This window comes from Ursus maritimus, unplaced genomic scaffold (genome assembly GCF_017311325.1).
Source record: "Ursus maritimus isolate PB19 unplaced genomic scaffold, ASM1731132v1 scaffold_14, whole genome shotgun sequence".
In the NCBI taxonomy this organism is placed as follows: domain Eukaryota; kingdom Metazoa; phylum Chordata; class Mammalia; order Carnivora; family Ursidae; genus Ursus; species Ursus maritimus.
In genome coordinates, this window is record NW_024423786.1 from 69,125,545 (window position 1) to 69,153,185 (window position 27,641).

Below are 27,641 nucleotides of genomic sequence, written 5' to 3' on the forward strand. Positions count from 1 at the left end.
GGGGGGGGGAAAGGATGCAGGCTCTCAGCCCCACAGACAAGGGCTCAAATCCCAGCTTCTAACTGCATGACCCTGGACAGATCACCCCCCCCAAGTCTAGCTCCCCCGACTATAAAATGGGATTAATCACAGGACCCATTTAGTGGGCAGCTGGGGTTACAAACACGGTTTGCAAAGCACACAGCGGAAACAAGTAAGCATGGGTGCTGAGGCTCCGTGCCACCGAGACACACGTCGATTCTCCCTCTTTGACAACCTGGCTTGTGGAGCACGGCAGCCATGCTGATCAGACTCAGTGTGGCCCCTGAAATCTAGACGGCCTCTCCCCGGGCTGCTCAGCCGACCTGGTGCTCACTGCCCCTTACGTACACTGCTGCGAGGAGGGGTTTTAGGGTCTAGGGTTTGGGGAAAACGGGGAAACAGAGGCCCGAGCAGAAGGGGACCTGCCCCTTGCCGGCTGGTGGCGTGGGGCCCAGGCTCTGCCAGAGGAGGTGGCCGTGAACTTGGAAGGATATGCCTGAAGGAGCTCGCTGACGCCAGGCAGAGAGGCCAGCTTGTTGCCCTCCACGTCCTCGGCGTACATGCTGTCAAACAGGAAGGGGCTGTTCAGGTGCTCGACGAACGCGGCCTACGGTCAGAAACACAGCGGGGCTCGCGGGACTTCGGATTCAGCTCACAGACCCTGGCGAGGCCTCCGTGGGCCGGGCCCTGCGCTGGGCACTGGGGTCGCTGGGCACTGTGCGGAGAGCAGAGGAGAGGATGCTGCCCCGGGGCTTTAGCGCTTGAAGAAGGCAGGGCAGGGAAGGGCACGCTGGGCTGAAGGCTGGCACGTGCGCAGGCACAGAGGCACCAGAGGAAGGTCGCACGTGGCTCGGTCTGGCTGGAGGAAGGGGTCCGGGGCCGTGCTGGGGAAGGACTTGAACCTTCCTGGCTGCCAGGGAACTGCCCAGGGGAGTTAAGAAAAGGAGCTGCTCTATCAGATCGGTTCCCCAGGCCCTCGTGCTGGAACCCGGCACGCCGGTGGGGAGGCGGGGCAGGTGGAGTCCAGGGGCCGGTGGCGCGCAGAGCAAGGCGGGGACGGGGCGCGGGCCTATGGATGATGGACTGGCTCCATCAGAGCCGGGAGGGGCTGCATGGCGGACGTTCTCAATCGAGACAGGTTTCCGGGGCCCGGGCCCCGCAGACTTTGATCACATTGGGCCATAAGCTGTGGCCGGTGTCCTGGAGCCAGGGCAGGGCGAGGCGGGCGGCAGGTCCTCCCAGCAGAGTACCTTGTGCTTCTCCAGCTCCTCCTGCTGGGCCCGCTCATCGTCCAGCTGGGCCTGGATCAGGTTCTCTCGGTGCTTCAGCTCATCCATGCTGTACTGGTGCTTGCTCTCCGCCAGCTCTTTCTGAGGGCAGGACGGGGGGGAGTGGCATTGTTCCCGGGGCATGTTCTGTCCCTCCCCGTCATGCCGGCCCGACATCCTGTGGCCCCTGTAGCGTGGCTGGGGTGTGGACAGCCCACTAGCGAAGGCTGCGTGGCCTTTTCTAAGCATTCTGAGTCAAGGTAAATTAGGGAAGGACTAAGAGGATGGGGGTAAGGCGGCGCAGGCCGACGGAGGATCTGTGGGACGTGTCCTGGGGCAGGGGCCACAGTGATGCCTGCCCCCAGCCCTTCAAAGCAGGGGTGCTGGATCTGGGATGCACCATGGGAGAGAGGGGTCAGATGAGTTACCTGGGTCACAGGTCTGGTGACAAGGGCCTCCGATCTTGGCTCTGTGCCCTGCCACCTCCTGGCTCTCCTCCTACCCCTCCCGCTCATCCCCCTATAGCCACCAGGGAGTGCTGGAGCCCCCAGGGCTCAGTCCTCACCCTTCCTGGCTCACTTTACACACCCCAGGTGATCTCACCAGCACTAAGGCATCAAGTACAAGCATGTCTGGTTGCCCCATCCACAGAGGACACTCTGGTCTTTACCTTCAGCCCAGACCCTACCTCTGAGAGCCAGGCATGAGCTTCTGAAGCCTTCTCTCCCCTGGCTGCCTCAAGAGCACTGCCAACTCACCATATCCAAGATGGACCTCTGTCCTCCCATGGTCCCGCTGAGGTGGGCAGCCCCTTCCCCCAGCCATCCAGCACCCCACCCGGAGACCCAGGAGACATCCCAGACCCTCCCCTGCCCATCAGACCCAGGCTGTGCCCAGGCCTGTCCATGCTAGCTCCTGACCATGTCTCACCATCCTCTCTGGCCAGGACCCCTGTCTCAGCCTCCTAGCCGGCCTCCCCCATGCACCCTGCCCCCCATCTAGTCTGCCCACTGCTCCCAGCGAACAGCCAGAACAATTCTGTGAAATGCAAACCGGACCTTGTCAGTCAGTCCCTTGCTGACCTTGTAGGACTTCTGCTTCGGCGTAGCGTGATGACAAGGTCCTGCCGTGGCCCGCAAGGCCCTGCCTGCCACCCTCTCTCTCCCGCTCTCTGAGCTCCAGCCACTGGCCGCCTCCCCGTGCTGCCACAGGCCTCTGCCTGTGCTTGCCTCCTGCCCGGGGCTGTTCCTTCACCAGCCAACGCCTGCTCTTCCTGCAGGTCCCAGCTCAGGACCACGGCCTTGGGGAAGCCACCCCCAAACCAGCGACCCCACCTTGCACATCTCCGCCTGTGTCCCTCCCTCTTGGCATTGTCACGTATCTGCATGATCTAATTGTCTCTTTTCCCTGTGTGTCGGCGCCACAGAGAAAGGCAGGGGCTCTTCCAGGGATCTGTTCGATTCCAGGTCCTGAGCTTGCTTTCCACTGTCCTAAGCCGCCTGACGCCCATCCCAGCCTCACTCCCGAACACGAGGTCAGGATAGGGATCATTGTAGTTTTGTGCCTGACTTGGGCCTTGGCTGCAAAGGGCTTATATTACAGAGTTGAAATCCTTCTAAAGATCTGCTATTCTGGGGCGCCTGGGTGGCCCAGTCAGTTAAGCGTCCGCCTTAAGGCTCAGGTCATGATCCCACGGTCCTGGGATTGAGCCCTGCAGCACATCACAGGGGGCTCCCCTCTCAGGAGGGAGTCTGCTTCTCCCTCTGCCCCTCCCCCTCCCGGCCCCGCCTCCACCCCTCCCCCTCTTTGTGGGTGCTTGCACTCTCTAGCTCGTTCTCTCTCTCTCTCTCTCTCTCTCTCTCTCGAATAAAATCTTTTTAAAAAGATGTTATTCATTGAGCTGTGTGCTTCTATTGTTTTCTTACGTATTGATACTTTAACAAGGAAATTTAAATTTTTAAAAGTCTCTAATTAATCTGAGCCCTCCTCTCCTCTCCATTCCCACAGCCCTGCCCTCTGCCTCTCTCCCTCCTTTCTCCTGTCCCACATCTCTCTCCCATTCTCCACACCAGTCACCAGATCTCTGAACTGCTGAGCACATCAGGAATTCTGCTGAAAACTGCTCAGGGCTCCCCACGGGCCTCCACCTTCACCGGGATAAGTCCTAAACCCCAGCATGGCCCCGCTGCCTGGCCCCCCTGCCCACACAAAGCCCCACGAGCTCACAGCCCCTGCCCATTCTTTTTTTTTTTTTTTTTTTTAAGATTTTTATTTATTTATGTGACAGAGAGACAGCCAGTGAGAGAGGGAACACAAGCAGGGGGAGTGGGAGAGGAAGAAGCAGGCTCCCAGTGGAGGAGCCCGATGTGGGACTTGAACCTGGAACGCTGGGATCACGCCCTGAGCCGAAGGCAGACGCTTAACGACTGCGCTACCCAGGCACCCCAACCCCCGCCCATTCTGTGTGCTTTGTGGGGAGTGCTCTGTCCCCTGCTCTGAGGGGAGGGCCAGCCCTCCGGCACCGTCCAGGGCCTCAACTGAAAAGTGGCCCGATGAACACAGAGAGCTCACAGAGCTCACCTCAAGAGCCTGCCCTTGGACCTCTGTCCTCCCACAGTCCCCCTGAGGTAAGCGGCCCCCAGCCAAGCAGCACTCCAGCCGGACACACAGGAGACAGCCTGGCCCCTCCCCCGGGTGGCCTACGCCGGGGCCCAGCTGTTCTACTACCCAAGCCCTTCAGCACAAGAAGCCAGGGGCTCGGGGCAGGTCGCGGCTGGCCTCAGGGCAGGCAGTGATGTGACAGGGGAGTTTCAGGTGTCCGGCTTTGCAGAATTCTGCTCTGATACCCTCTGACTTACTATTTATCTTGATGCTTCCAGGCAAGTCTCAGAATCGTGAAAGGAGCCTTTGTTCCCTTACTGCACAATGGGGATGCCCAGACTCGGCTGTCTGCCCTTTATGGAAAGTTCTGGGGACCGGGGAGAGAATGCCTTTGGAGCTGTGCAGTGTTAGGCTGTCTCCTGGTTCTATAATGAGCTTTGAAACACACCCCAACAGCTCTCTGGCCTATTTCAAGCATTAGAGCCCATGCTGACTTTCAAGTTATTGTCTAAATGAAAAACAAAACAAAACAAAAGTACTTGAGAGTATTAGAGTTCAAGTCGCAGGCTCTGGTAATGTCATGGGACAAGAGAAAGCCATGGTCTGAGGAGGGGCAGCTCTCTGACCCCACCCCATCTCTGTGGCCCTTCCAGAAGGCCCTGGCAAGCAGAGGGCCGCACACTCGGAAGCTGGCACAGTCCACCTAGGCCTGTGCTCTGCCCCAGGGGGTCAGCACTGAGACCTGCTTCTGCTGGGCTCTCCCGGGTGCTCCCCGTCACCTCAGTGCCCCCCGAGCACGGGCTCCTTTCTCTCAGGAAAGGCAGCAACTTCCTGGGAGAAGCAGCAGGCCCTCCATCTCCAGAGCGCCCGACATGCAGGGACATCTTTTCCTGCTGCCCAAGGCCTCACATACTGGGCCTCCCTGTGCCAGTCCTCGGGGGGCAAGCTGAGGGTGAGCAGGCCCGCCTCATGGGCTGTGGGGAAAGCAACGTGAAACGGCAGCTCGTGTGTGATGGAGGAGGGCAGGACAAGAGCTAGACGTTACTTCTGCTCTGAGGTCCCGGTGGGAAGGGCCGAGTCCTGGCTCGGCCGTGAGCCGCTGATGGCCTTCACTTGGTCTCCCCAACTTCTTCATCCATAAAACCAGACAGTGCAGGATGGCTGGGGGGGGGCAGGGCTGAAGACTGACTCACTGAGCTGGGAGACCCCGAGGCAGACACTTGCCATGTGGTCGTCGATGCGGTGGAAGTCCAGGTACACGAGGTCAGGAAGGTGGGCACAGATGAACATCTTGTAATCCTCCAACTCCGCGATGGGGTTTCCGGAAAGGCTGAGCGTCCGCAGGTCCTTGAAGCGCCGCAGGTAGATGATCTGGCAAGAACGGGGGAGAGCGACCCATTTTCCTGGCTGCTGCAAAGTGGGGACAGGGGCCTCTCCCCTCGGCCCTCTGCCAGCGTGCGCGGCCTGGCCACGACAGCGGCGGTTGGAGCGACAAGCGAGGAGCAAGCCGGGGGCTCCAGGCTGGACGGCTGTCCTGATCAGCACACCTGGGTGGGACCTTGGGCAAGGTGCCTAACGTCTGTGAGCCTCCGTTTCCTCATCTGTGATATGGGTACAAGGATGCTATTATGTGCGTCATTGGTGTGGAGGGACCAAAGGAAATGAGCTCCGGAAAGCATTTAGAGGTGGGCCTCTCACCTGCCTGTAAAGGTGGTGGTGGTCATTGTTACTGTTGGTCCCTCAGAGTAGGTGGGCCTTCTCCCTTGTAAACCCCACGCCAGGGCCAGATCTGTTAAATTAAATGGAACCCCATTTCGAGTAACCTCGGATTAACTGGATGACAAGGGACATTTGCCACCTGCCATTTATTCTCCCTACGTTCTACGTTAGAAGAGTGGGGAAAAGTCAACAACACAGCTAATGTTTCCCTTGCCAGCATCTTCCAACGCCCAGACGCTGTACTATGCAAAAGAAGAAATCTAGCATGCTTCTCGGAAGGAATTTCTCTCAGTCCGGTGTTTATTTGTTCCACAAACACTATTAAGCAGCTAGCAGGCCTCAGGCATGTGCTAGGCCTTGGGGACACAGTGGGAACAAAGCTCACGCAGTCCCTACCCTTGCAGCAAGGGCTCCCGTTCGGGTGGCAGGGAAGAGGAATGGTTTAGAAAGTAAATAACATCGTTACCGTCTGGGGTAAGTGCTGTAAGAAATTACAGATGGGGTATGAGAGAACGTACCAGTCAGGGGACACAAAGGTCTCTGAGAGCGGAGGACAGCATGGCCCAGCCCCAGCTCACCTGTTCTGCGGGCGTGCAGGGGGGTCACCCTGCCTTCTCCCACATCGCCAATGCCCCGGGCTGACGCTGGGTTCTTGTCACCTCATGTCTTGATCATGTGGGTGTGTGCTGGGCACCCCCAAAGGGACCAGACCTTGTTTGTCTCTGTACCCTTGAGCTTAGGCCCAATGGCCCACATCTAAGAGGCTCTCACCTCAGCAAAGGTTGAAGTGAGTGTGGGGCTCGTGGGAAGAGGCCGAGGGACGGACTGGCCTCCACCGGTGGGCTAAGCATGGGTTAAGCATGGTGTTTAAACATGATCCAGTCGCTGGTGGAATAGTCTGCATTTCTGGCTTTTCTAGGAGAAGGGGTGATCTGGAAAGCCAAGCCTACATTTCTCTTGGCCACAGACCCTCCTCCCCAGCCCCAGCCACTCTGCTCACCCGGAGTGCCCAGCCCCGCCCTCTGCCCCGGGCCAGGAGGCCCGCCGGGGCGGCAGGAGAGGCCACGCACATTCATCATGTTGCCGATCTGGTTATTGCCAAGTGACAACACCTGCAGCTTGACCAGGGCATCCAGAGAGTCGATCTTGGAGATCCGGTTGTTGAACAAGCTCAGGTCCTCCAGGTTCACCAGCGTGTCCAGCCCCTCGATGGCCTCGATGTTGTTGAAGGACAGGTCTGGAAGGAAGAGGGCTGTGAGGGTCCAATGGGTGGACTGTCTTGAAACAAACCCATCGGGGGGGCCACTCACGCTCCGGAGACAACACCAAGCCGACCGGCCAGTAACGGACTCGTTGTTTGACAGCTTACGGTTTTCTAGAAGCCAAGCATGGGTTCTTTCCTGGGGTCTCCAACTATTACCGTCCTCTCCTGTTCTGCCACTCGTCTTCCTGGCTGGGTACTGAGGGCAAGTACTCCTGCCTGTGGTCTGTGGTCGTTCTGGGTAGGAAATGAGGACTGGCAGGTCCCAAATGGTGCGTCTTCCAGTGGGAGGAAACTGTTTGGAGGGCCTCCTTCCCTCGCACCTATGGGCATTTTAAGAATAATGCTGCCTGGGACTCCTGACTGGCTCAGTCGGTTAAGCAGTCCGTTAAGCACCTGACCCTTGAGTTTCGGCTTAGGTCATGATCTCGGGGTCGTGGGATCAAGCCCTGCATTGGGCTCTGGGCTCAGCAGTGAGTCTGTTGGAGATTCTCCCTCACTGCCCCTTCCCCTGTTCTCTCTAAAATAAAGAAAATCTTAAGAAAGAATAAAATCGCCTATCTGCTTAGCATTTACCAGTTTATCGAGTACTTATGAGCATATCCTGTGACAAGAGCCCTGAGCGGCGGTCTGGAGTTTCTCTCCCCATGTGATCATCGGGAAGCTGCAGCTCAGAGAGGTTCAGGGATCTGCTCCAAGCCACATAGCTAACCTCAGCGGTGCCAGACTTCACCTGCGGCTCCTCCCTGGACACGCGGCAGGCCAGGGCCTTCCAGCCCCGTCACCCCAACTCCGACCCCCAAGGGAGACGCTAGGCCCTCTCTAGCCCAAGGTTCACATTCCAGGGACTGAAACATGCTTTTTCCCCCACTGTGGGTTTTCGGGGCCGGTTGGGGTTGGAGCTGCAAGCCTGTGTTGGAACACCAATGGCCCATAGGCCCAAACTGGAAAATTTTCACGAGCTGCGAAATACGCTCGTGATAGCGGCATGCCGTCACATGTAAACGGTGGTGTGGGAAGTCAGTCTCTCCACATCTGGATTCAGCCCCCCTGGCCTACCAGGGCACGCTCACCTGCTGACAGTGGAGACTGACGGTAACTTATTGTCCCTTTTGTATTAAGTGCATCACCCTATTTAATTCCCACAGCAAAGGTCTCATCATCTGCGTTTGATGCATGAGGAAACCAAGATTCTAGGGGCCTGGTGGCGTAAGTCCAAGCACAGAGAGCTCCAGAGGGCTGCAGAAACTGGTGTAAAGTCAGTGCATGGCCAGAGCTGGGATTGAACTGGGGTCTGCCAAATGCCAGGGCTGCCCACTCCCTTGCTAGCTGGCTCCAGCCCAGCCTCAGCCCCGGGACAGCCGACACAGTAGGCCACCAGCAGGGCCTCATGTGAGGTGGGGGCTGCTGACCCCCGGGGGCACCATCTCCCCCACCCCTTGCACCTCAGGCACCCAGGTCTTCCTGGTGGTCGTGGGGTCCCTGGGTGACTGGCACTGTGGCCGGACAAGGGCCAGCTTCTGACTCTTGGAGGGGGATAACCTGATCTCTTACCAGAAATTTTCCCTCCGCTCTCTCATCACCCCTCGGAACCCTGGGTATCGCAGGAGCATCTCACGGGGACCTGGGACACTCGTCTGATGTCAGAGACAGCTGGGCCTAGTAGCTCTCGACTAAATGCCTGATGTTCAGACAGCTGGAACCTGGCAGGCCTTCCAGAGGGGGCACGGCTCAGGGTCTGGGCTGACCCAGCACCTTCTCCCCTTCATCTCCTACAGAGACAAGGACTCCTGGCAATGCAGGGGGGCTGCCACACCCAGACTCAGCATTAATGGGTGCTGGGGTACCAGAGGGGTTGCACGGGGCAAAAGACCGGGCTGTGGGCCGCCTCTGCTGCCTCTAGCCTGTGACTCCATCAGGCTGTCAGCCTCCCTGTGTCTGCTGTTGTGTCTGTGACATGGCAACATCATCCCGTCTGGGGGGCCGCCGTGGGCTGGGGACTGTCAGAACTAACATAGCGGACAGCATCTTGGCAAATCCAGAGTTGCCCGTGAGGGGGAGCGGCTTGACACGATGGAGAGAGTGTGGGCTTTGGGGTCAGGCAGATGTGGGACGCCCCCTCTGCTGGAGCTTTGGGCAAGCGCCTTGGCCTCGCAAAGTCTCGTTTCCTCTTCTGCACATCAGGATTGTAACACTCACCTGTTCACATTGCTCTGAAGGCCAAATCAGACCACAGTGTGAAGCGCTCTCTAGCAGCCCCCTCCCCATTCATCAAAGCCCCGTGAGGCCTTAGCCATGTGGCCCAGAGCTCCAGACTCAGACTGAGTGAGCTCCGCTGGGAGCCTGATGCCCGCGCTCGTCCCTGGGACCTCGGTTTGCTCATCTCTCCTCTGGGGGTGCTGTATGGTTTAACAGGCCCCACGTGGAAAACACACAGGCCCATGCTTAGCAGATGGTAAGCGCTCCAAGCATGCTAGCGTCTGTGATGATTGTTTCTAGTTTGCTCTGGGCCTCCCTGACTGGCAGGGCCCACAGCGGTCTGTGAACCTGAGTCTAGAGTAACTAGAAGGAATCCAAGGCTTGTCCTCTGACCTTCTCCCAGCTGGGGAGGTTTGGCAGGTGGGTCAGAGGGTTCTGGCCTGGCGTGTCCAAGCACGTCTTTACCGGCTCTGCCCTGCAAAGGTCCCAGGCTTTTAAAAAGAGTGGCTTTCTTGTTCCCAGTAGACGGACGGGACTTCTTCTGTACCCTGGCTGATGCTGGGCGGCCAGCAGAAAATCGCCTGCGAGGCAATGACCTTGGCCCCATGTCCCCGTGGATTAGCTTGGACACCCACGCAGGAGGGGCCCTTACCCAGCCAGACCAGGTGAACGAGATGCTCCAGGCCCTCGATCTTCTCAATGATGTTGTTGTCCAGCTGTAGCTTCCTCAAGTTCTCAAACTGCCAGAGGCTGTCTATGCGGAGGATGTCTGAAACAATGGGAGGAGGTGCCTTGGCTCGTTCCAGCCTCGGGTTAGGGTAGAGTTCAGTGACAGTGTGCTGGAGAATCCAGATGGCCAATTCTAACCAGACAAAAGGCCCCACAACTCCACTGCCTTGCCCTGGAGGACACGGGCATCCTGGGAATGTGGGCCAAGCGCCCAGAAGTCTCGATTAGTGCCTAGCGGGCAGTGATGGGGGCTGCCGCTCAGGACGCAGCAGGACCTAAAAGGCCTAAGGGGTCGGGGAGGTGTAGTGGGGTCCTTGTGAAGGTGGGCTGGACCTGCCCAGGGCATGGGACTCAGTCGTGCTGCCTCTAGTGCCCAGCTGGGCAGCTGCCCAGGAGGCTGTAACACCTTGGGACACAGTGTCCTTCCTTCCACAGTGTGACAAATAGAATCAAGGCTGCAGGGTGCTCGCCTGTATCACCCACCCGTCGTGCACTGTTGGTGAGGGTGTCAATCAACTAGTTCAGCCATTTGGGAGGGCAGTTTGGCCAAGTTTCCTGAAATATTTAATGTCTGTGCCCTTTGGCCCCACAAAATTTCTCTATTTGGAATCTGTCTGTAAAGACACACTTGTATATATTGCCCAAAGAAACACCTACAGGCACATGAGAGGCAGAAAGATGGGGGGACCCCAAATGTCCCTACATGGGGAATGGGATAGATCACCCATAAGACAGACAGGCAGGGTCCTGTGGTCCCTAAAGACCACCTTCTGAGGCACACAGCCAACTCATTCCTTCTGCTCCTCATGCCAGGCCAAGTTCGGGGTCTGTTCCTGACAGCCAGAGGAGTTCTGAATTATGCTTAAGTATAAATACATATACACCGTGTAACATCAAATTCTAGAGGCCTAAATTTGTTCCCAGTTTTTTCTAGAAGCCATAACAGCCCTCTTGTGTATCTGCCCCCTATTCTCTATTTGCTTCTGTAATGATTTCTAAAACTTAAAAAATTAGAATATGCTTAGGAAAAGAACTGAAATAACAGAAGTGAAAGGGGTAAAAGAAAAAAAAAGCACACTTAATAACCACACATTGGGGGCAGCAGTTTCAATATTCATTCAGAGGCACACGGTAATGGGGTTGTGAGGTGCTGGGGGAGGCCGGGCACAGCTCCTGGCCTCCCTCCCCAAGCCAGGTCTGGGTGGGGATGGGTGGACAGCATTACTCTGACCCAGGGGCCTGCCTCTGTGGGTTCCCGGGGCCAAGTGAGACTGGTGTCTGTTCCCAGCTCTCTGAGGCCAGATTTCCCAAATGTTACCGGCCATCAGTTCCACCTACGCTCTCAGCGGCCTCCCATCCTGGTCTGGATTCTCCAGGAGCCTTTCTGGCCCTGGTCTCAGACAGACAGCTCTTGGCTATGGCTGACTTGCCACGGCTCCCACACTCTGGGTGCCCTGCCTTGCACACCTATGTGCTGGCTTTGCCCGAGGCATCAGCAACTCACGTGGAAAAGCCAAAACGACACAACAAAACCCAGGATGTATTTGACAGCTCTCAATGAGTTACCAGCATGACGGGATGGCCCAAAGAGTCCATTTCATCTTCAACACAGACATGGGATCCACCTCTACTGTGCCCAGCTTGGTCTCAGCCCACTGTCATTAGTCCCTGGATCACAACTGTCTCACTAGTCTCCCTGCTCCGGCCCTGGGGCCCTTCACTCTATCCTCCTGCAGTCAGTGGGCTCTTATGGAAACCTAAGTCCCGTCCTGTCCCTCCTCTGCTCAAGACCCTCCCAGGGCTCACATCTCACTCACCACAAAAGCCAAACACTGCCTCTTGGCCCCCCAAGGCTGATGCTAGCTGACCCCACCACCTCTCTGACCAGTCTCCATACAGGACTGCCTGCCTCAGGGCCTTTGCACTGGCTGCTTTCTCTGCCTGGAATGCTTTCCCCGGATCTCCACGTGGCTCTTTTCCCTCACTTCCTTCTAGTCTTTGCTCAGTTGTCACCTTCTTGATGAGGCCTCTGACCACCCAATAAAACACGGCCCCCCACCCTCACCCCTTTTCTCCTCTCCTTGATCTTCCTCCATTGTATGTATTTTTAGCACACACTATTATTTTCCTTGTCTATTTTTCCCATCACCTGAACGTAAGTTCCATGAGGACAGGGTTTTTTGTCCTTTTCGTTCACCATTGAGTCCCTAGTGCTTAGAACAGCACCTGGCATATAACAGGCATTTGACAAATACTGGTGGCATGAACCTTACACAAGGAGGGGGTAAGCCAAAGGAGGCTAACACCCCTCTGGTGACAGCCCTTCTGCAATCCCTTTAACCCTCCCCCACTGCTGAGGTGGCTGAGGTCCAGGGTCCCTCCCTGCTCTGGGTGGTCGGCCATGGAGGCCATGCTCTAGGGAGGCCTACGGGTTTCGTGAGGCTTGGACCAGGGCTGGGCCTGCCTTGCCCACTGCCGTGTCCCCATGGTCTGCCCCAGACTACACGTTCCTTGCTGTGTACCGGCTGACCCAGCAGGCCGGTGGAAAAACCCAGGAGAGAGCAGGTGTGCGAATCAGCCCGGGTGACTCCGCTGCGGCCCACCTGCCCAAGACGCACAGGCCCCTGGCCACCTCTCTCGCTTCTTCTCGCACCCCCTCCGTCCAGACTCACTGGCCCCCTTGAGTGAGCCAGGCGCTGTGCATGTGTTGCTCCATTTTCTCCTTCCAACCAGCACTTGAGACACGCATGCTAACCTTCCTGTTTTATAGAGGGGGACACCAGGCACCCAGGACCTGCCTGGTCCCGAGCCACATCTTCCCAGCAGGCTGTCCCACTGCTACCGAGGAGCCTCTCCTGTCTCCTGCCCCAGTGCACAGGCTCCTGCTTCCCACGGCTTCTACCCTCCCGGGTTCCACCTGCCAGGGACCCCGCTCCAAAAAAACCAGTGAAGTCTGATGGAAACAGCGCGGCCTTGGGTTCACTTAGATTTGGAGTGGAGGAATTTTATCTCTTGTCCTATTATTCAGAATCAGGTGTGTTGCGGATATTCAAATGCTAATGACCCACCATGCCTACGCCTTCTAACCCAGGCAGGCCCAAATGCCCATGTGGGTCCCGTGATCACCGACTCTTCATGGAATTCTGGGGCAGAGAAGCCTGGGGCAGGACGCTGGGCTGCCTGGTGCCCCCACCCCGGCCAGGGATACGCACTTTGGAAGTCCAGCCGCAGTGACAGGACATCCTTGAAGAGGATGCCCTCCTGCCTGGCCAGCTGCCCAGCCTCCTCCTTCGGGCCTTGCTCTCCGACAGCCAGCTTGAGCATATCCTCGTCCATCACTCTCGGTTCCACGGAGTTGTACAGCCGGTGCATTCTCCCTAAAAGACACCGCGTTCCTCTTCCACAGTCTGCCTGTCCCTTTGTCTGAGCACAGGGTGTGGCTGGGCTCTCTTTAAGGCATGGTGGAGCACGGTGACAGTCACGGATACTCCAGGGCCGCCCCCACCCCCCTGCTTGGCCCACTGCACCTCGGGGCTAGTACTTTTGCACCAAGGCTGCTCCAGACCTTTTCCAGCAACCATCTGCCCCTGTCCCGCCTGGAGCCCGTCTGCAGGAGGGCACCCCTCGGTCCCGTAACCACGGCGTCCACACTGGTCTCTTTGGCCCCTGGAGCTCAGCTCCCCTTATGGCCGTGGCCGTCTTCGGCCTCCAGCTTTCCTCAGCTGCCTTGTTCGTCTGCCAGTCTTGCCACCAACCGCTCACCAGGATCCTTGGCAGCCCCCGCCAGGTGTAACAGCCTGCAGCGCCCCTTCTCTGAGAGACTCCCCCCATCTCACCACGAGCTGCTCAGTGTGTGGAGACTGGCAGACACTGACCCAAGCTGGTCATTCCTGTTCTCCCCCTGAGAAATGTGAACTTGGGGCAGCAGGATGAAAGTCCCATCAGAGCTGGCTGTGTGAGCTAGGGGGAGGGAACTGGGGGGCTTCCGGCTAGCCAGACATGGGGTTAAGCAGAGAGAACAAGAGGAGGATGAGGCATACGGAGAGAGAGACAGAGATGGGAACTGAGGTGAACCAGAAAATAAGACAAAAGGGCCGGCAGACTGACACACTCTTTGCTGGCTTTCCCACCCCTAATGTCCCTAATTCCAGGCTCTGTGAGAGTTTCCTGACTTCTCACATTAAATCCAATTTTATTTGAACTGAATCCAGGAGGTTTCTGCTGCTAACGGGCCAAAGGGATCTGGCTGAGACTCTGTAGGGGAACGGCTGACCTTGGGCTGCTGTTCCTGGTTGGACAGAGTCACAGTCCAGGGAAGCCTGGGCACCCTGACCTCATTCTCATCATTACCAACCTAAGAGTGAGAACATCCAGAAGGGCTGGACCCTTCTGGGAAGGCACACTCTATGGGAAGCTCCCAGATTCTGCCCCCTGAACCCTCTGGACACCCAATCCTCCTTTCTACTTCCCACCCATTTCTCACCTTCCTGCTGGCCTCACCATCTACCTTTGCCCTCTTGGTCCCTGATACCCAGGCCTCTTCCCTGATGCTGGGCAGTCCCTGTACTAGTCCACTGAGAGCTGCTGGAGACACTCCTGTTGTTGGGATGATGGTGTTCACTGCAAACCGGGGTGGGCCCGGCCATCCTGCCACCTGGTCTTAGAGCCCGCTACAGCCCTCCTCCGCCCTCCCCCGCCATGCACCTGGATGCAGCTTATATACATATGATGCATCTGCCATTTCTGGGCTGTCGTGATCAAATGTCCCTGTGTGTTTAACTGTCGTGTGTTCTTTCCTTCTGCCCCCAGGAGCCACAGCCTCCCCAATCCCCACTCCCACCCCCCAGGGCAACCCCCCACCCCCACCACTGCCGCCATGCTGCTTCTCCACCTGTGCCTTCCGTCTTCCCACTCTCTCCAGTCTCTCAACACTGGCTCCAACTCCTTAGAGTGAATGAGTCAACTCCCAAAGACGTTTCCAGTCCTCCCCCTCTCTCCATCTCCCCGCTCTTTTGAAACATTTTTTTCTAAGATTTCCCACAACCTGACACTACCTTGTCTTTGGGGAAATTTTAATGTGTGGTGTTTGGCAGATGTTACCTGCAGAAGTGTTAGTGCTTTCTCAAAGAAAAGTGCCGTAGTTTGGGAAATGCTTCTTAATTCTGATTTCAAAACTGTAACTGACTTCTCATCACTCCCACTTCATCTAGGCCTGGCACCTGGGACGGATCAGGCTTACTTTCCGTCAAGCCTACAATCACTTCTCAATGTGAAACGGTGGTGAGGCTCGCTCTTTGCTAAGCACATGAGGGCTTGATTTGGAACCTGGGTGTGTGTCCTTTGGCAACTAACCTCACCTGTCTAAGCCTTTGATTTCCCGTCTGTAAAAATGGATAAGTCCTCCCTCCTACATTTGTTTAAGATCATTTATTCAGCCCACACATGTGTCACGAATAGCTACTACATGCCGTGAATAAAACAGATCTCCTTCCCTCCGTTTCCGACGTGAATCAGGTCGTCATACAAATATTTAATTACAAACCATGACAAGTTTGTAGATGTAGGGAACGAGGACAGCATCCATTAGGGGCACCTGGCCTGGCCAGGGGAGACAGGGCTGGGATCTGAAGGATGAGCAGGAAAGAAGGAAGAGGAAACTGCACAGTGAGGGCCTGGAGGTGGGAGAGAACAAGCCATATTCCATTCAGGCTGAAATAAAGAAAGGTTGGAGGGACCTACGGGAGTTTATTATCCTAGGATCCCTGGGAAGCTCCTGGGCTTAATAGGGGCAGTGACATGAATAGCTTTTACTTTTAAGAGGCTCACTCTGGCTGTCGCACTGAGATCGGCAAGAGTCGTGAGCAGGGTGGTGGTAAGATGTAGCTGTGAGAGATCTCCAGGAACTTATATGTAGGACTAATCATCTGCAGTTTCCAGATTAAAAAAACAGAAGCTAGTTAGAAAGGTTAAGTAAGATGCCTAAGTTAATACATCTATATGGCCTATGGCAGAGGCAGGGGACCGCGACTCCAGAGCCCACTTTCTTAATCATGACTCAACTGTACCCAGGACACTGTGGATTTTCACTGTCACAACGCACGACGTTTCTCATGGCTGTTCTGGTCAGGACCGAGGCCCGACCACTCCTCCGCTGAAGGGGCTTTTATCAATAATTTACCACCCAATCTGGGTTCCTGTTGACTTGCCTGACAACAGTACTGGTGGCGAAGACCAGAGGTAGGAGATGGGGAAAGCAGCAGAGAGCTCTACACCACTGCCAATGGAGCAGTCTCCTCACAGAGAAACAAGATCAGAAGCAAAACTGTGAAGCAAAAACTTGGGATCAATTGAATCTGAAAAACATAGACCCTACTGGCATGGATTACTAAGAGAAAATCAACTATTAACTGAGTGCTTACTGCGTACTACACGCACATTCATTACTTAATTGCATGGCGGCTCTGGAAGCCACTGGAGAAAGGAGTCCTAATTCCCTCACTTCCCAGAGAGGGAAACTGAGGCCCGGGAGGGGAAGGAAATTGTCCAAAGTCGTACAATGAGCTACTGAGAAGAGAGAGGAATGGCACTCTATACAGCACCAGGTGAAGAATACAAATAAAGAAACACTTTTACGACAGTTAAGAGGTCGGGTATGAGGGTTAAATACTTGAAGGACTTATCAGCGGACCGGGTACCTTTGTTTTGATAAAAGGAATCAGGCCAGAAGGTCGGGGGATGGAGCCCTTAAAAACCTCTTCGGGCCCTGCTCCCCGAGGAAATGCGTCCTTAGCATTTCTTTCTCACCCTTGCAAAGGCCTGAAAGCCCAATGTCTCAGCGCGGCCGTGAAGTGGCTGGCAGAGAACCTGTGTGCTCATCTTACAGGTGAGGAGGGCCGGGCCGACTCCCAGAGAAACAGGTCAGAGGAAAGCGTTAAGTCGAGGGTCTGTCTGTCCCTGCGAGTCCTCCCAGGTCTCACCGTCTCAAGCGCGGGCCACCCGACTGCTTCCACGCAGAGTACGCTTCGGCCGGTTACTAAGGGAACCACGCGCGGCCAGTCGGTTGCTAAGGGGAAGTCGCGCGGTAGACATCCTGGGTGAAAGTTGACGGTCACGTGATAGCATTTCTCGGGTGGAGAAATACTCCTACCACCAACCAGCAGTAGAAAAAACAAACGTTTCTCCAATCAGCACTTTCTACGGGCAGGGATATTAGTAGCCCCGCCTCTTCCCCGCCCCCACCTGGGTGATTGACTTGTCTCTTGTCCAATAATAGTAAGGTCTCACTAGATTGACCAAGATATAGCTGAATCAAAACATACAGAGTCTCGTTCGGAGGCGGGCCAGGTAAGGCGCCGCTACGCCTGACGGAGATTCCTGTGACCTAGCTCGCCGCTCCGCCCAATCGGGCGCCGGGGGGTAGGCGGGGCTTCGCGAGGGAGGTGTAGGGACCAATCGGAGAAGGGCTGGGCAGACCCTGCCCAATAGGGACGCGACAAGGGGTGGGGTCAGGGGCTGGGCGTTCGGCGTTCGGGAGGGTGGGGCGGGGGCAAGTGTCAGTCAGGTCGGGAGCGCGACTGGGGACAGCGGGGACCCGGGTGGCTGACAGGGGGCCCGGGCCGCTGCCGTGTTGTCCGCTCAAGATGGAGTTCCTCCTGGGGAACCCGTTCAGCACCCCGGTGGGGCAGTGCCTCGGTAAGGCCGCGCGAAGGGTGGGCAATCTGGGTGGGCGACGGCGGCGGTTGACGGGGCCGGTGAGGACCGCGGGCCCCTGCCCGGCACCGGTGCCACCCCACGGGCCGCCCGGGCATCCTTGTCGTCGGGCCTCTGCCCACGGGCTGCCTGGGCCTGCGCATGGCACCGGTGCCACCCTGCCAGGCGGCTCCCCGAGGCCCAGCTTGGACTCGGAGATACTCCGCGCGTCCCTCCCGATCGGGGCCCAGCCCTTCCCGGCTCCTGGAGGTGGTGCCGGCTGCTGGGAACGGCTTTGCCTCCTCGCCTGCTGAGAGATGCCACCGAGTGCGCCCTCATCAAGGCTGACGGTCTCGCTGCCACTGCCGCCAGGACCCAGTTCTCCCACACCTTTCTTCCTCCATCCTTGTCCCTCTTTTCAGTACCAGCAGCCCTCAGACCGGGCACCTTCCCAGAGAATACTCCCTGCTCTGAGACTTGCTAATTAGAGGTGCAACTCAGCTAGGCTGTAGGAGGGACTGGGATGGGGGGAAGGGTTCCCAGAGGGTGATTATCTTGCCAGGGGGATGGCATGCCTGCACTGCCTCTGGGAAAGAAGGGAGGCTGTGTTATTTAATGATAAGAGCCCTGGACTGGGAATCAGGAAGCCTGGGCTCCTGGAGGAGCTTTGCCAGTGACTCTTCCTATATGACCTTGCGCAAGTCACTGCTCTTTCTGGTTTGACATTTCCCGTGTTTGTCAATTGAGGTGTTTGGAGGTGAGATGCAGTAGGTCCCTTCAAGTTCTAAAGTTTTGATATTCCTTAGAGTAGTTTCTGCACATTGACTATTGCTTCCCCACTGTATTAAATTTCCCCAAAGCTGAAGTCTTTTGGTGACAGTGTAGAGAGAGGGGTACTCCATAGTACCTGTTAATCCTATATGGGGGCTCTGGGCACCTGGAAAAGGGCACCAGAGAGACCGGTCTCCTGGGTAAGGAAAACCCAAGGCTATGTGAATGAACACCAGAATGGCCCCACTGTATGGGGTTTCTTAACTAAAAAAGCAACTTGCCTTTTCACCCAAGGCAGGAACTTTTGCCAACTTATTAGCCAGGAATGTTGATTGGTTTCTTTTAAAACTGGGTTCCTCCGGGTTGGTAGAAGGACTGGTAAAACGTCTTTTATGAGTGGGGACCTTTGGTGTCCTTCTGGGCCTGGGTGGTTTAGCAGTTGTGATTTGTTTATTTCCTGTTTTACTTATGACTTTCCAGCTTACTTTTCAGCCTTTAGTGGGGTCTGGGAAATTATTGAGGCCTCTCCTGTTGGCTAACTGGCATTTGGAAGCCTTTCTTTTCTTTGTAGTGGAAGGTCTTAGTAAGTAATGATGGGCACTGGGCCTGGGGTGAGTCTCCTCCCACCTTTACAGACTACTGTGTCTATCTAGATTTTCTTCCGCCTTTCCTTTCCTCAAGTGCTCTTTCTTTTCCAAAACCTCATTTCTCAGTATTGAATCCCAACCAGTTATTGGAAGGAGCTGGTAAACCTGGGAGATTTGTTTTCTTTTCTGTCTCCTTTACAGTAGGAAGCGCCACACCTTGGAAATGCCAGGGTAGCTGGTGAGGGGTAGAAGTTAAAGGACATTTAAAAATATGCAAATATTAGGGATAATAGGCATCCATAGCGAGTGGCTGCTTCTGTCAGGAAGGCCTGAGTTTTGCCTTATCCATGTTTTGGTTGTGTGACCCTAGAAAATTGTGTGACCCTTCTGAAGTTTGCTTAGTTTGCTGAGAGAGAGACAGAGAGAGAGAGAGAGATTCATACAGAGTAGTACAGTTTAAGTGAGATGACAGTTGCCTGGGACGTACTAGAGGCTCAATAAATTGTAGCTGTTGTTGTTAGCAACAGAATAGTTAAATTAGGGTTGAGTGTGCTATCTGGAGAGGCTATGGGGGGCAACTGGCCCATCTGCGACCTGAGAAGGAACAGGCCCCAGTATCTACCAGCCCTTAGACAAGACCCTTGACCATGAAGAGAATGAAGCCTCCTCATTGTTAGTTGGTCAACAGGCAAGGCCCTGCTGATTTCCTAGTTCAGATAAATTAGAGGATAGAAGGAGGGTCTTATGTAAATTCTGTACTGTTGTGACAAAAGTGTGAAAGTGATTTTCATGGCATTTAGTATTGTTATGATTCTTTTAAAAGTATTGCCAGGTGGTTGACGGGAGAGAAGGGAGACAGAAATAAAACAACAAAGCTGATGGGTAAAAGCAATAGCTACAGCTTGCACAGAGCAGTTCTACAGTCATTACTTGCTTCTTACAGCTGCTCTGTGGAGGAAGTCTTATTGCCCTTCCCACTTTAGAGTTGGGGAAACTGAGGCTCAGAGGAGTGAAGCCACTGCTCAGCTGGGAGAAAGGAGAACTGGGATTTCGTAGCTGTCCTGGTCCTCAAGGGATTTCTGGTGTCGAGAGAGAGAACGCGGAGATGCTTGGAATAACGATCACTAACAGAAGGCCACTGCGTAGTTGAGCGCTGGGGATTGTCAGTGCTCTTAGGAGTCCAGAAGAATTCAGAAGAGCTGGGGAGATAGCACTGGCTTCCTGGAGTCCAAGAGCTGCTCACGAGGGTGGCTGGGAATTCCACAGGCAGAGAGGAGGACACCCTGTGCCTGGACACAGGTACATGAGGCAGGGAGGGGAGGCGTGGGCACATCTGTGTTCACCAGTCTGAGTGGAACAGAGGTGGCAGTGGGGGACAGTGGCAAGCTGGGTTTGGGCCCAGGATAAAGCCCTGTTCTTGGGAGCGGGGAGTGACGTCAAAGATGACATTCCTTAGCTGACTCCAACTTTTAGTTTCTCTGGCCCTCATTTTACCCACTCATAAAGTAATACCTCTCAACGGCTGCATGGGGCTTGCACTGAAACAATCCCACCGGCCCAGTTCAGTAGGCCTTCTGAGTGCCTGTGGGTGCCAGGCTCTGGGATACAAATGTTTAAGAGCTGCTCTCAGGGAGCCTTCAGTAGAGGTAACATGTTCACCAAAGGTATGCTAGAGCTGCAAGGTGTTAGGCTGGTAGTCTCAGGGCTTGGTCATTATTATTATCATCATCATCATCATTTTGGTGTGGTTTTTTATCTTTATCTGGTTGGTTCTCATCCACATTAACTGTCTGTAGATTTTTGAAAGGGGTGACAGGTACATAGGTAACGAATGTACAGAGCTTGTTTGCTGATTACGTTTTCTGGACAGCCGCACACCCTTAACGGTATGGGACTTTCCTTATTCCTTTGGCCCAGACAGCTTTCTTGACCTGGTGTCAGTGCGCTCATCTGGAGTTCTCACCTCCTTCCTGGCAAATTTGTGGATCTCTGAGTGTCTGAGGTCACACTACTTGAAACCCACTGCACGGATGTGCTTGTGAAGGCTGATGGCTTTTTCTCCGGGCAATGCCTCGTTCGTGGCAGAACGGCCCTTCTTCTCACCTGCTCTGTGGGAACCATTCTGCTGGGCCCAGGTTGGAAAGGGGTAGGGTAATTATTACTCTGTCTCATGCTTGGGGCCTTGCATGGACATTCTAACCTGGTGCTATTTGGTTGAAGGCACAGCTAAGGCCACAGTCTGACACAGTTACCTGTGTGTTCTCGTAGCTATCCTCACTGTCCTTTTGGAAGGTGGTTCCGGAATAGAATGCATGATTTAGAGCAGAATGAGCAATAGTATGAGAGGCTAAGAAGTGTGGAAGAAGTACCTAATTTCTGGATTTTCTCTTCTGAAACAGATTTCAAACGGTTAGTGCCTTAATCTAAACCCTCCAGGACCACTGGGGGTTGGATATCACATACTAGGGCTTCCCCAAGTCCAGTTCATGGTGCTCTGCAAGTGGTGACAGTTCCTTGTATTGGCTGGGAAACGTTTTCAGATTATCCTTTTTCCAAGAGTAAAGTTTGGATTCATTTAAATGAGATCAGTGAGTAGTGTGTGAATTCTGATGGGAATACTGTGGGGGTGGGGGGTAAGGTGGGTGCAGGGAGGACCATCTGTTATTCTCTTCCCGGTTCAGTTTTAATGAGCAGGTAAGAAACAGATACACTGTTGCAGAATTTGTTCTTGTAGGTTACTGCTTCCTAGTGCCCTAGGAATGTAGGTGTTCCCCAGCCTGGCTGTTTGTTCCAAGAATAATTAGTTGTCCCTCAGATTGCTATTGCACTTGGCAATTCGCCAAGCCCTTTCACCTTGGTCATTTTATTTTGTGTTTGCAGCCCTGTGCAATGCACAGGAAGACAACTGAAAGGAGCTTAAAATTATTAAGTGCCTACTGTATGCAAATTCTGTCTGCGGGATCTCATGTAGTCCTCACAATATTTAATTATCTGAATGTGACTGTTGTCCTGTATTGCTTCGAAGGAGGCTGAGGGTCTGAGAAGTGAAGAGACTGGTGCCAGGTCTTGTGCCAGAGTTAAGCCTGGAATCAGGTCCTGAGCCAGGGCTCACTCACCCTGTTCTGCCATGTTGCTTCTTGCTCCGCAGACCTCATGATTCAGGGTCTGCAGAATCACCTGGAGGGCTTGTTAAAACAGATTGCTGGGCCCTACTTTCCTAGTTTCTGATTCAGGAGGTATAGGCTGGGGCCTAGCATTCTACATTTATATGTTCCCAAGTGATGCCGCTGCCGCTGGCCCAGGAACCACACTTTGAGAACTACTGCCATCTAGGTGAAAAGTTCTGCTCTTTCAATCTCTTCTTTGTCTTCCCTCAAACTGTAAATATGGGTGTTCTAATGGACAGACTATAAGTGGGGTTATTTAGAAATCAGTCATTCGTTCAGTGGCTTTATATCACTTCTCTGTATACATCAAGTTAAGGGTTTACCAGGATGCTCAGTTTAGTAAGGGAGCTAAGACAGGTACCTAAAACAGATATGATAAAAAGTGGGGGCATTAGATTGGACAGATCAATGAAGTAAGAGAGTGGAGGACGGAAGGGGTTATTACCTTCAGTACTAACAGTAACAGCCAAAGGTTTACTGTGTGCTACAGACTGAAGGAGGCGCTTTCTAGATTTTGCAGTCCTTTAATCCCCACAAGAATACAATGAGTAAGGTACTGTGTGATCTCCATTTTGCAGATGGGGGCCCTGAGGCAGAGGGAGAAGGTCACTCAGCTAGCAGGAAGGGAGCTGGAGCAAAATCCAGCATTTTGGCTGCAGAATTGGTTTGCTGTTACGCTGTGCGGCCCTCAGCCAGGGAGGACTGCGGAGGAGCATCTTAGGAAGGAAGGAAGAACTCAGGAAAACTCAGGAGGCTGTGGCCACCGAGCAGGGCTTTGACAGATGGGTAGGGATGGAGAAGGAGACTTGGAGGGCTCTCTCTAGCGGAGACAGCAAGCAGCTTGAGCAAAGGCTGGTATTAAGGTGGGGGTGTGTGTGCATAACAGGATTTGTTCTGTTGGCCTAGCAAGGGAAAGTGGTGGAAGCAAAGACTGGAAAGGCAGGATTAGGCCTGACGGTGGGTGGCTTCATATGTTGGCCAAGTGGTTGGGACTCTTTCATTGGTGGCCCTGGGGAGTCAGGAAGGATTTCTGGGGAGCAGAGTAGTAGAGATATCGTTAACAGAGACAGGGAGGTTTCCCCTTGGCAGTCACCAAAGGTCATTCTTATCTTTTCCCAACCAAGCCCCCATCTGCACAGAGCGGGAGTCCTCCAGAGGAGTCAGAAGCGGGCACTGCCAGTTCCTCCGAGGTCCAGGGCAGGGCCCTTCCTCTGCGCCCCAGGTCGGGGAGGAGAGGTGCTGAGGCAGGTTGGTGGACCACGCGACGAGGCCTGGGGTTCTGAGAGCATTTGTCCTTAACTGCCTGGAAGCTTATGAAACAGCAGTCACGTGGTGAGGGTCAGCCTACTCCTTGTCCTGCCCTGCTTTCCACCTGCAGGAACAGGGGCGCACTCACAAGGGCCTTGCTGAAGGGCTGTCCTTGCTTAGTCTGGGCTATTTGGGGTATTAAAAATTCTCATAGAATTGTGTTTTTAAAAAAAGTGTGTATCCATGTAGAAGACTTGAAAAATGTACCAAAAAATGCAAAGGAGAAAAAAAAAATCATAAGATGCTTTCTCACAAACTCATTGAGATTCTTCTCATTTCTGTAATAAGTGGAAGGGGTGGAGTCCTTGTGTATTTAACCCTCCATTTTTCTCTTGGATGGCAACATTGTATAAGTTCTTTTGGCATATTTCTGTGTAATCTACCTGTTTTTTTCTTGGTGGGGGGGAGAGAGGATATAGAGTGAAGAAGAGAACGTAAAGTACTCCGAGAAGCTTCTTTAAGGGTTGTTGTTCTTGACCTAGAGGATACATCAGTAGGAATTTTTAGGCTAACCCAGTAGTCTGAAAAGATATAAATAACATTCAGACTTCTTTTTTTTCTTTCCCCTGACCCAGCTTGTTGTGGCTAGGAGAGGGGCCTTTTTCAGGGGCGCCTGGGTGGCTCAGTCATTAAGTGTCTGCCTTTGACTCAGGTCATGATCCCAGGGTCCTGGAATGGAGCCTTGCATCTGGGCTCCCTCTCCCCCTCCCCCATGCTGTCCTCTGGTTCACACTCTCTCTCTCAAATGAATAAGTAAAAAAATCTTTAAAAAATAACAAAAAACCCCATTTTCAGACTTGGTGTCTATTTTAGTGCTCCCACCAATCCTGACCTGGCAGAATGTCGTTGATCTTCTCCATCCCGTCAGCATGCCTGCTGTCTGACAACACCTGCCTCCTCCTCCGGGAAGCTTTCCTAGACCACCCTGTTTATGGTGCTGAATCTCTTCTCTGAACTCCCAGTGTTTGTGATCTCGGTTGGCTCTTTCATCACATATAAAATAGCAAATTCCTTAACTTTCCAGGTTTTTGTGGAGATAAAGTGAGGGAATGTGTGTGAAGTCCCCAGCACAGTGTCCTGCATTCAACGGCTATACTCAAACCTGTTGATTGCTTCCATTCCGCCTGGTACGGTTTCCTGAGGTTATTTATTGTATGTCTTGTCACGTGTTTATTGCCTTATCTTCCGAATGAGACGGGAGGCTCCCCACGGCAGGATGCGTGCTTTCTTTTTCCTTGTGACCTTCACAGAACGAGCCAGAGGATACTCTGCACAGTGGTTCACTCCAAAGGTTCCTTTTCTATCGATCTGACTTTTTAGCATCTTTCAAAGCTCAGAATACTGGCCATCATTTACTGATCTTTCAGCATCCTCCAGACATCCTGTCATACACGTTATCTCATTAAAATCTTTTTTTTTCTCGGAAAACTGCCCTACATCAGTGGCATTATCTCTATTTTACAGACGAAGAAATGGCTCAGAGGAGCTAAGAAACTTGCCCAAGTTTCAGTGGTTCGTCGGCTGAGCCGTGTTCCACGTGCAGGGAGTCAAGCTCTCGGGCTTTTGTTCGCATTGCCTTGCAGACAGCAAGCCTGGTCTGTTTCCATTTAGACAAGACGGGCCTTTAACTGATTCCACGTGGGAATTCCACGAAGCTAGTGGAAGTTCCATCAAGGAATTTCAGAGCGGGATGGATGCCCGCCGGCCTCTCTGTTCTCTTCCAACATGGGGCACTTCTTGTTTTGGATTGGAGTTGGTCCCGTCTCTTTCTCCGCTGTGACTGCCCTGTGTGAGTTCATTAACTGTTAGAATAACTCACTTCCCTGAGCTGTAAACAGGGAAGGGGTGTGTATGTGACAAGAGTACTTGCTCTGTCACATCTTACAGGGCGGTTAAGAGGATCAATGAGATACCGTGTGCGTAAGAGCAAACTATGGTATTAGGTTAGAGCTCTTCCCCTGCATCATCCAGACTAAATGTTCCATGAGGGCACCTGTTTTTATTTGTATTCATTTATTGACTTTTAAAAACTGTGGTAAAATATGCATAACACAAAATTTACCATTCTGTCCATTTTAAAGCTCAGTGACATTAAGCACGTTCACACTGGTGAGTAGCCATCACCACCACCCATCTCCAGAACTTTCTTCATTTTGCCCAACTAAAACTGTATGCATAATGATAGCTCCCATTTCTCCCCACCTGTAGCCCCTGGCAACAACCATTCTACTTTCCGTCTCTATGAATTGATGACTCGAGGGAACCTCACCTCACATGAGTGGGATCATACAACGTGTGTGTTTTTGTGACTGGCTTATTTACTTAACATAATATCTTTAAGATTCATTCACGCTGGAACATGTTTCAAAATCTCCTTCTTAAGGCTGAATAATATTTCATTATATGTATACGCCATATTTTATTTTTTTTAAGATTTTATTTTATTTTTTTGAGAGAGAGAAAGAGAGCACGCATGAGTGGGGAGAGAGGGAGAGGGAGAAGCAGACTCCCCGCTGAGCAGGGAGCCCAACGTGGGACTCAATTCCAGGACCTGGGATCATGACCTGAGCTGAAGGCAGATGCTTAACCCACTGACCCAACCAGGCGCCCCTGTATATACCATGTTTTATTTACCATTCACCCATCTTTGGATACTTGGGCTGCTTTCACCTTTTGGCTACTGTGAATAATGCTGCTGTGAACATGGGTGTGCAGATATTCATTCGTGTCCCTGCTTTCAGTTGTTTTGGAGACATACCCAGAGGCGGAATTACTGGATCATATGCTAATTCTGCCTTTACTGTTTTGAAGAAGAGCTGCCGTACTATTTTCCACAGTGGTTGTACCGTTTTTTACATTCCCACCAGCAGTGTGTAGGCCCCCAATTTCTCCGCGTCATCACCAAACCTTGTTAGTTACTTGTTTCTGGTAGCCGTCTTCATGCGTGTGAAGTGATGTCTCATTGCGGTATGGGTTTGCATTTCCCTAGTCATTAGTGACCACGAGCCTCTTTTCACGTGCTTATTGGCCATTTGTATATCTTTGGAGGAATGTCTGCGTCAAGTCCTTTTGCCTGCTTTTTAATCAGGTTGGTTTTTGTTGTGGTTACTGTTGTTGAGTGTTAGGAGCTCTCCCGATATGTCGGATGTTAATTAGGAGCTACGTGATTTGCAGATACTTTTCTCCCATTCTCTGGGTTGCCTTTTTACTCTGTGGATTGGGTCCTCGGATGCACAAGAATTTTTTCACTTTGATGAAGTCCAGTTTGTCTGTTTTTTCTTCTATCGCCTGTGGCGTCATGCCCTGATTTTTCTGGAGAGTCTTAACACGTGCCTTTAGAACAGAGATGCCAACAGTACCTAGTGAGCATGACTCTTCACCAGGAACGGGGCTAAGTACCTACATGCGTCATTTCCTTTCATTCCCGCAGCAGCTCTGTGAGGCAGGTGCCATCATTCACATTTTCTAGAGCAGGGAAACAGGACTTCGAAACTAAGTACCTTCCCCAAGGTCGGTGCATAAGAAGTGGCAGAGCAGGGACTTGAACCCAGGTCTATGGACTCCAGAGCCAGTGCTTGTAACCACTAAGCTGGAGAGCTCGGTAATTATTTGTGGAATTGAATGAATGAACATCTGAATGAACTTGGAGGCTGAAACTCTGGCAGGAGTTATCCCCAGTTCAGGTGTGCTTTCATGTTAGAAATGATTCACCCAGTTCAGTCCTAGTGTGATTCGGTGCACAAGTGTCCCCATCATCCCAGCACATTTTCTGAGAGTTCGTTAAAGGATGTGCTTTCTTCCAACTCAGTGAGGCTCTTCTCTGTCATGGAAGACCTGTGTATACCTGTGTATTTACTTTCTCTTTGGATTTGCTTCGGAACCACGGTCTTGTGGCGGGGTGGGGGGCGGTGGGGGGAGGGATTTAAACAGATGTTAAGTTGTCTAGCTGACCAACTTGGTTTTAAGACATTACCAGCTGCTGTTTTAATCATTCATGAAGCAGCAGCCTTGTAGTCTGGAAGGCACGTCAAAAATTCTGTTTCAGGTTTTGGCTTAAAATTGAGTGTAATGGTGGGAGACTGCTTCCTTCATCTCAGAGAATTGGGCTGCACATCTTTGAGAGCTGTGGACAAGGACGGGGCCCTGTAATAGGACACTGTTGAGTTTTTTGCTACTTCTCAAAGGAGAAATCACACAGAGTTCTGGCACGTCATTAGTCAAAATAGGAAATGAGGCCTGAGAAATGATGTCGCTTGGCGTTGGAAAGCAGAATTTGCTAGTGTCTTCCAGAGAGTGAGAATCCCTTGTGTTAACTCTGGAA

At 53.3% G+C, this 27,641-nt stretch overlaps 2 protein-coding genes across 7 annotated transcripts in view; one reads left to right on the forward strand and one right to left on the reverse strand.

Annotated features, from left to right (window-relative positions):
- DRC3 (dynein regulatory complex subunit 3) overlaps positions 1 to 17,005 on the reverse strand; it is a 30,008-nt gene extending 13,003 nt beyond the window's left edge. Inside the window, exons 1-6 of one of the 3 annotated variants that reach the window (XM_008685978.2) lie at positions 13,011 to 13,853; positions 9,722 to 9,838; positions 6,680 to 6,846; positions 5,115 to 5,261; positions 1,272 to 1,391; positions 516 to 628 (exon numbers count right to left, since the gene is read on the reverse strand). In XM_008685978.2, coding sequence (XP_008684200.1) covers positions 516 to 628; positions 1,272 to 1,391; positions 5,115 to 5,261; positions 6,680 to 6,846; positions 9,722 to 9,838; positions 13,011 to 13,170 — 824 coding nt within the window. In that variant the 5' untranslated portion in view covers positions 13,171 to 13,853. Of the gene's footprint in view, positions 1 to 515; positions 629 to 1,271; positions 1,392 to 5,114; positions 5,262 to 6,679; positions 6,847 to 9,721; positions 9,839 to 13,010; positions 13,854 to 16,602 lie in introns of those variants that run through there. The other 2 variants (XM_040630151.1, XM_008685979.2) reach the window with 2 other exon arrangements.
- Positions 17,006 to 17,334: 329 nt separating this feature from the next.
- Positions 17,335 to 27,641, forward strand: part of TOM1L2 (target of myb1 like 2 membrane trafficking protein) — a 112,004-nt gene continuing 101,697 nt past the window's right edge. For 3 of the 4 annotated variants that reach the window (XM_040630152.1, XM_040630153.1, XM_040630155.1), the window contains exon 1: positions 17,335 to 17,490. In XM_040630152.1, the coding sequence (XP_040486086.1) occupies positions 17,439 to 17,490 (52 nt within the window). In that variant the 5' untranslated portion in view covers positions 17,335 to 17,438. The remainder of the gene's footprint in view (positions 17,491 to 27,641) is intronic. The other variant, XM_040630154.1, reaches the window with a different exon arrangement.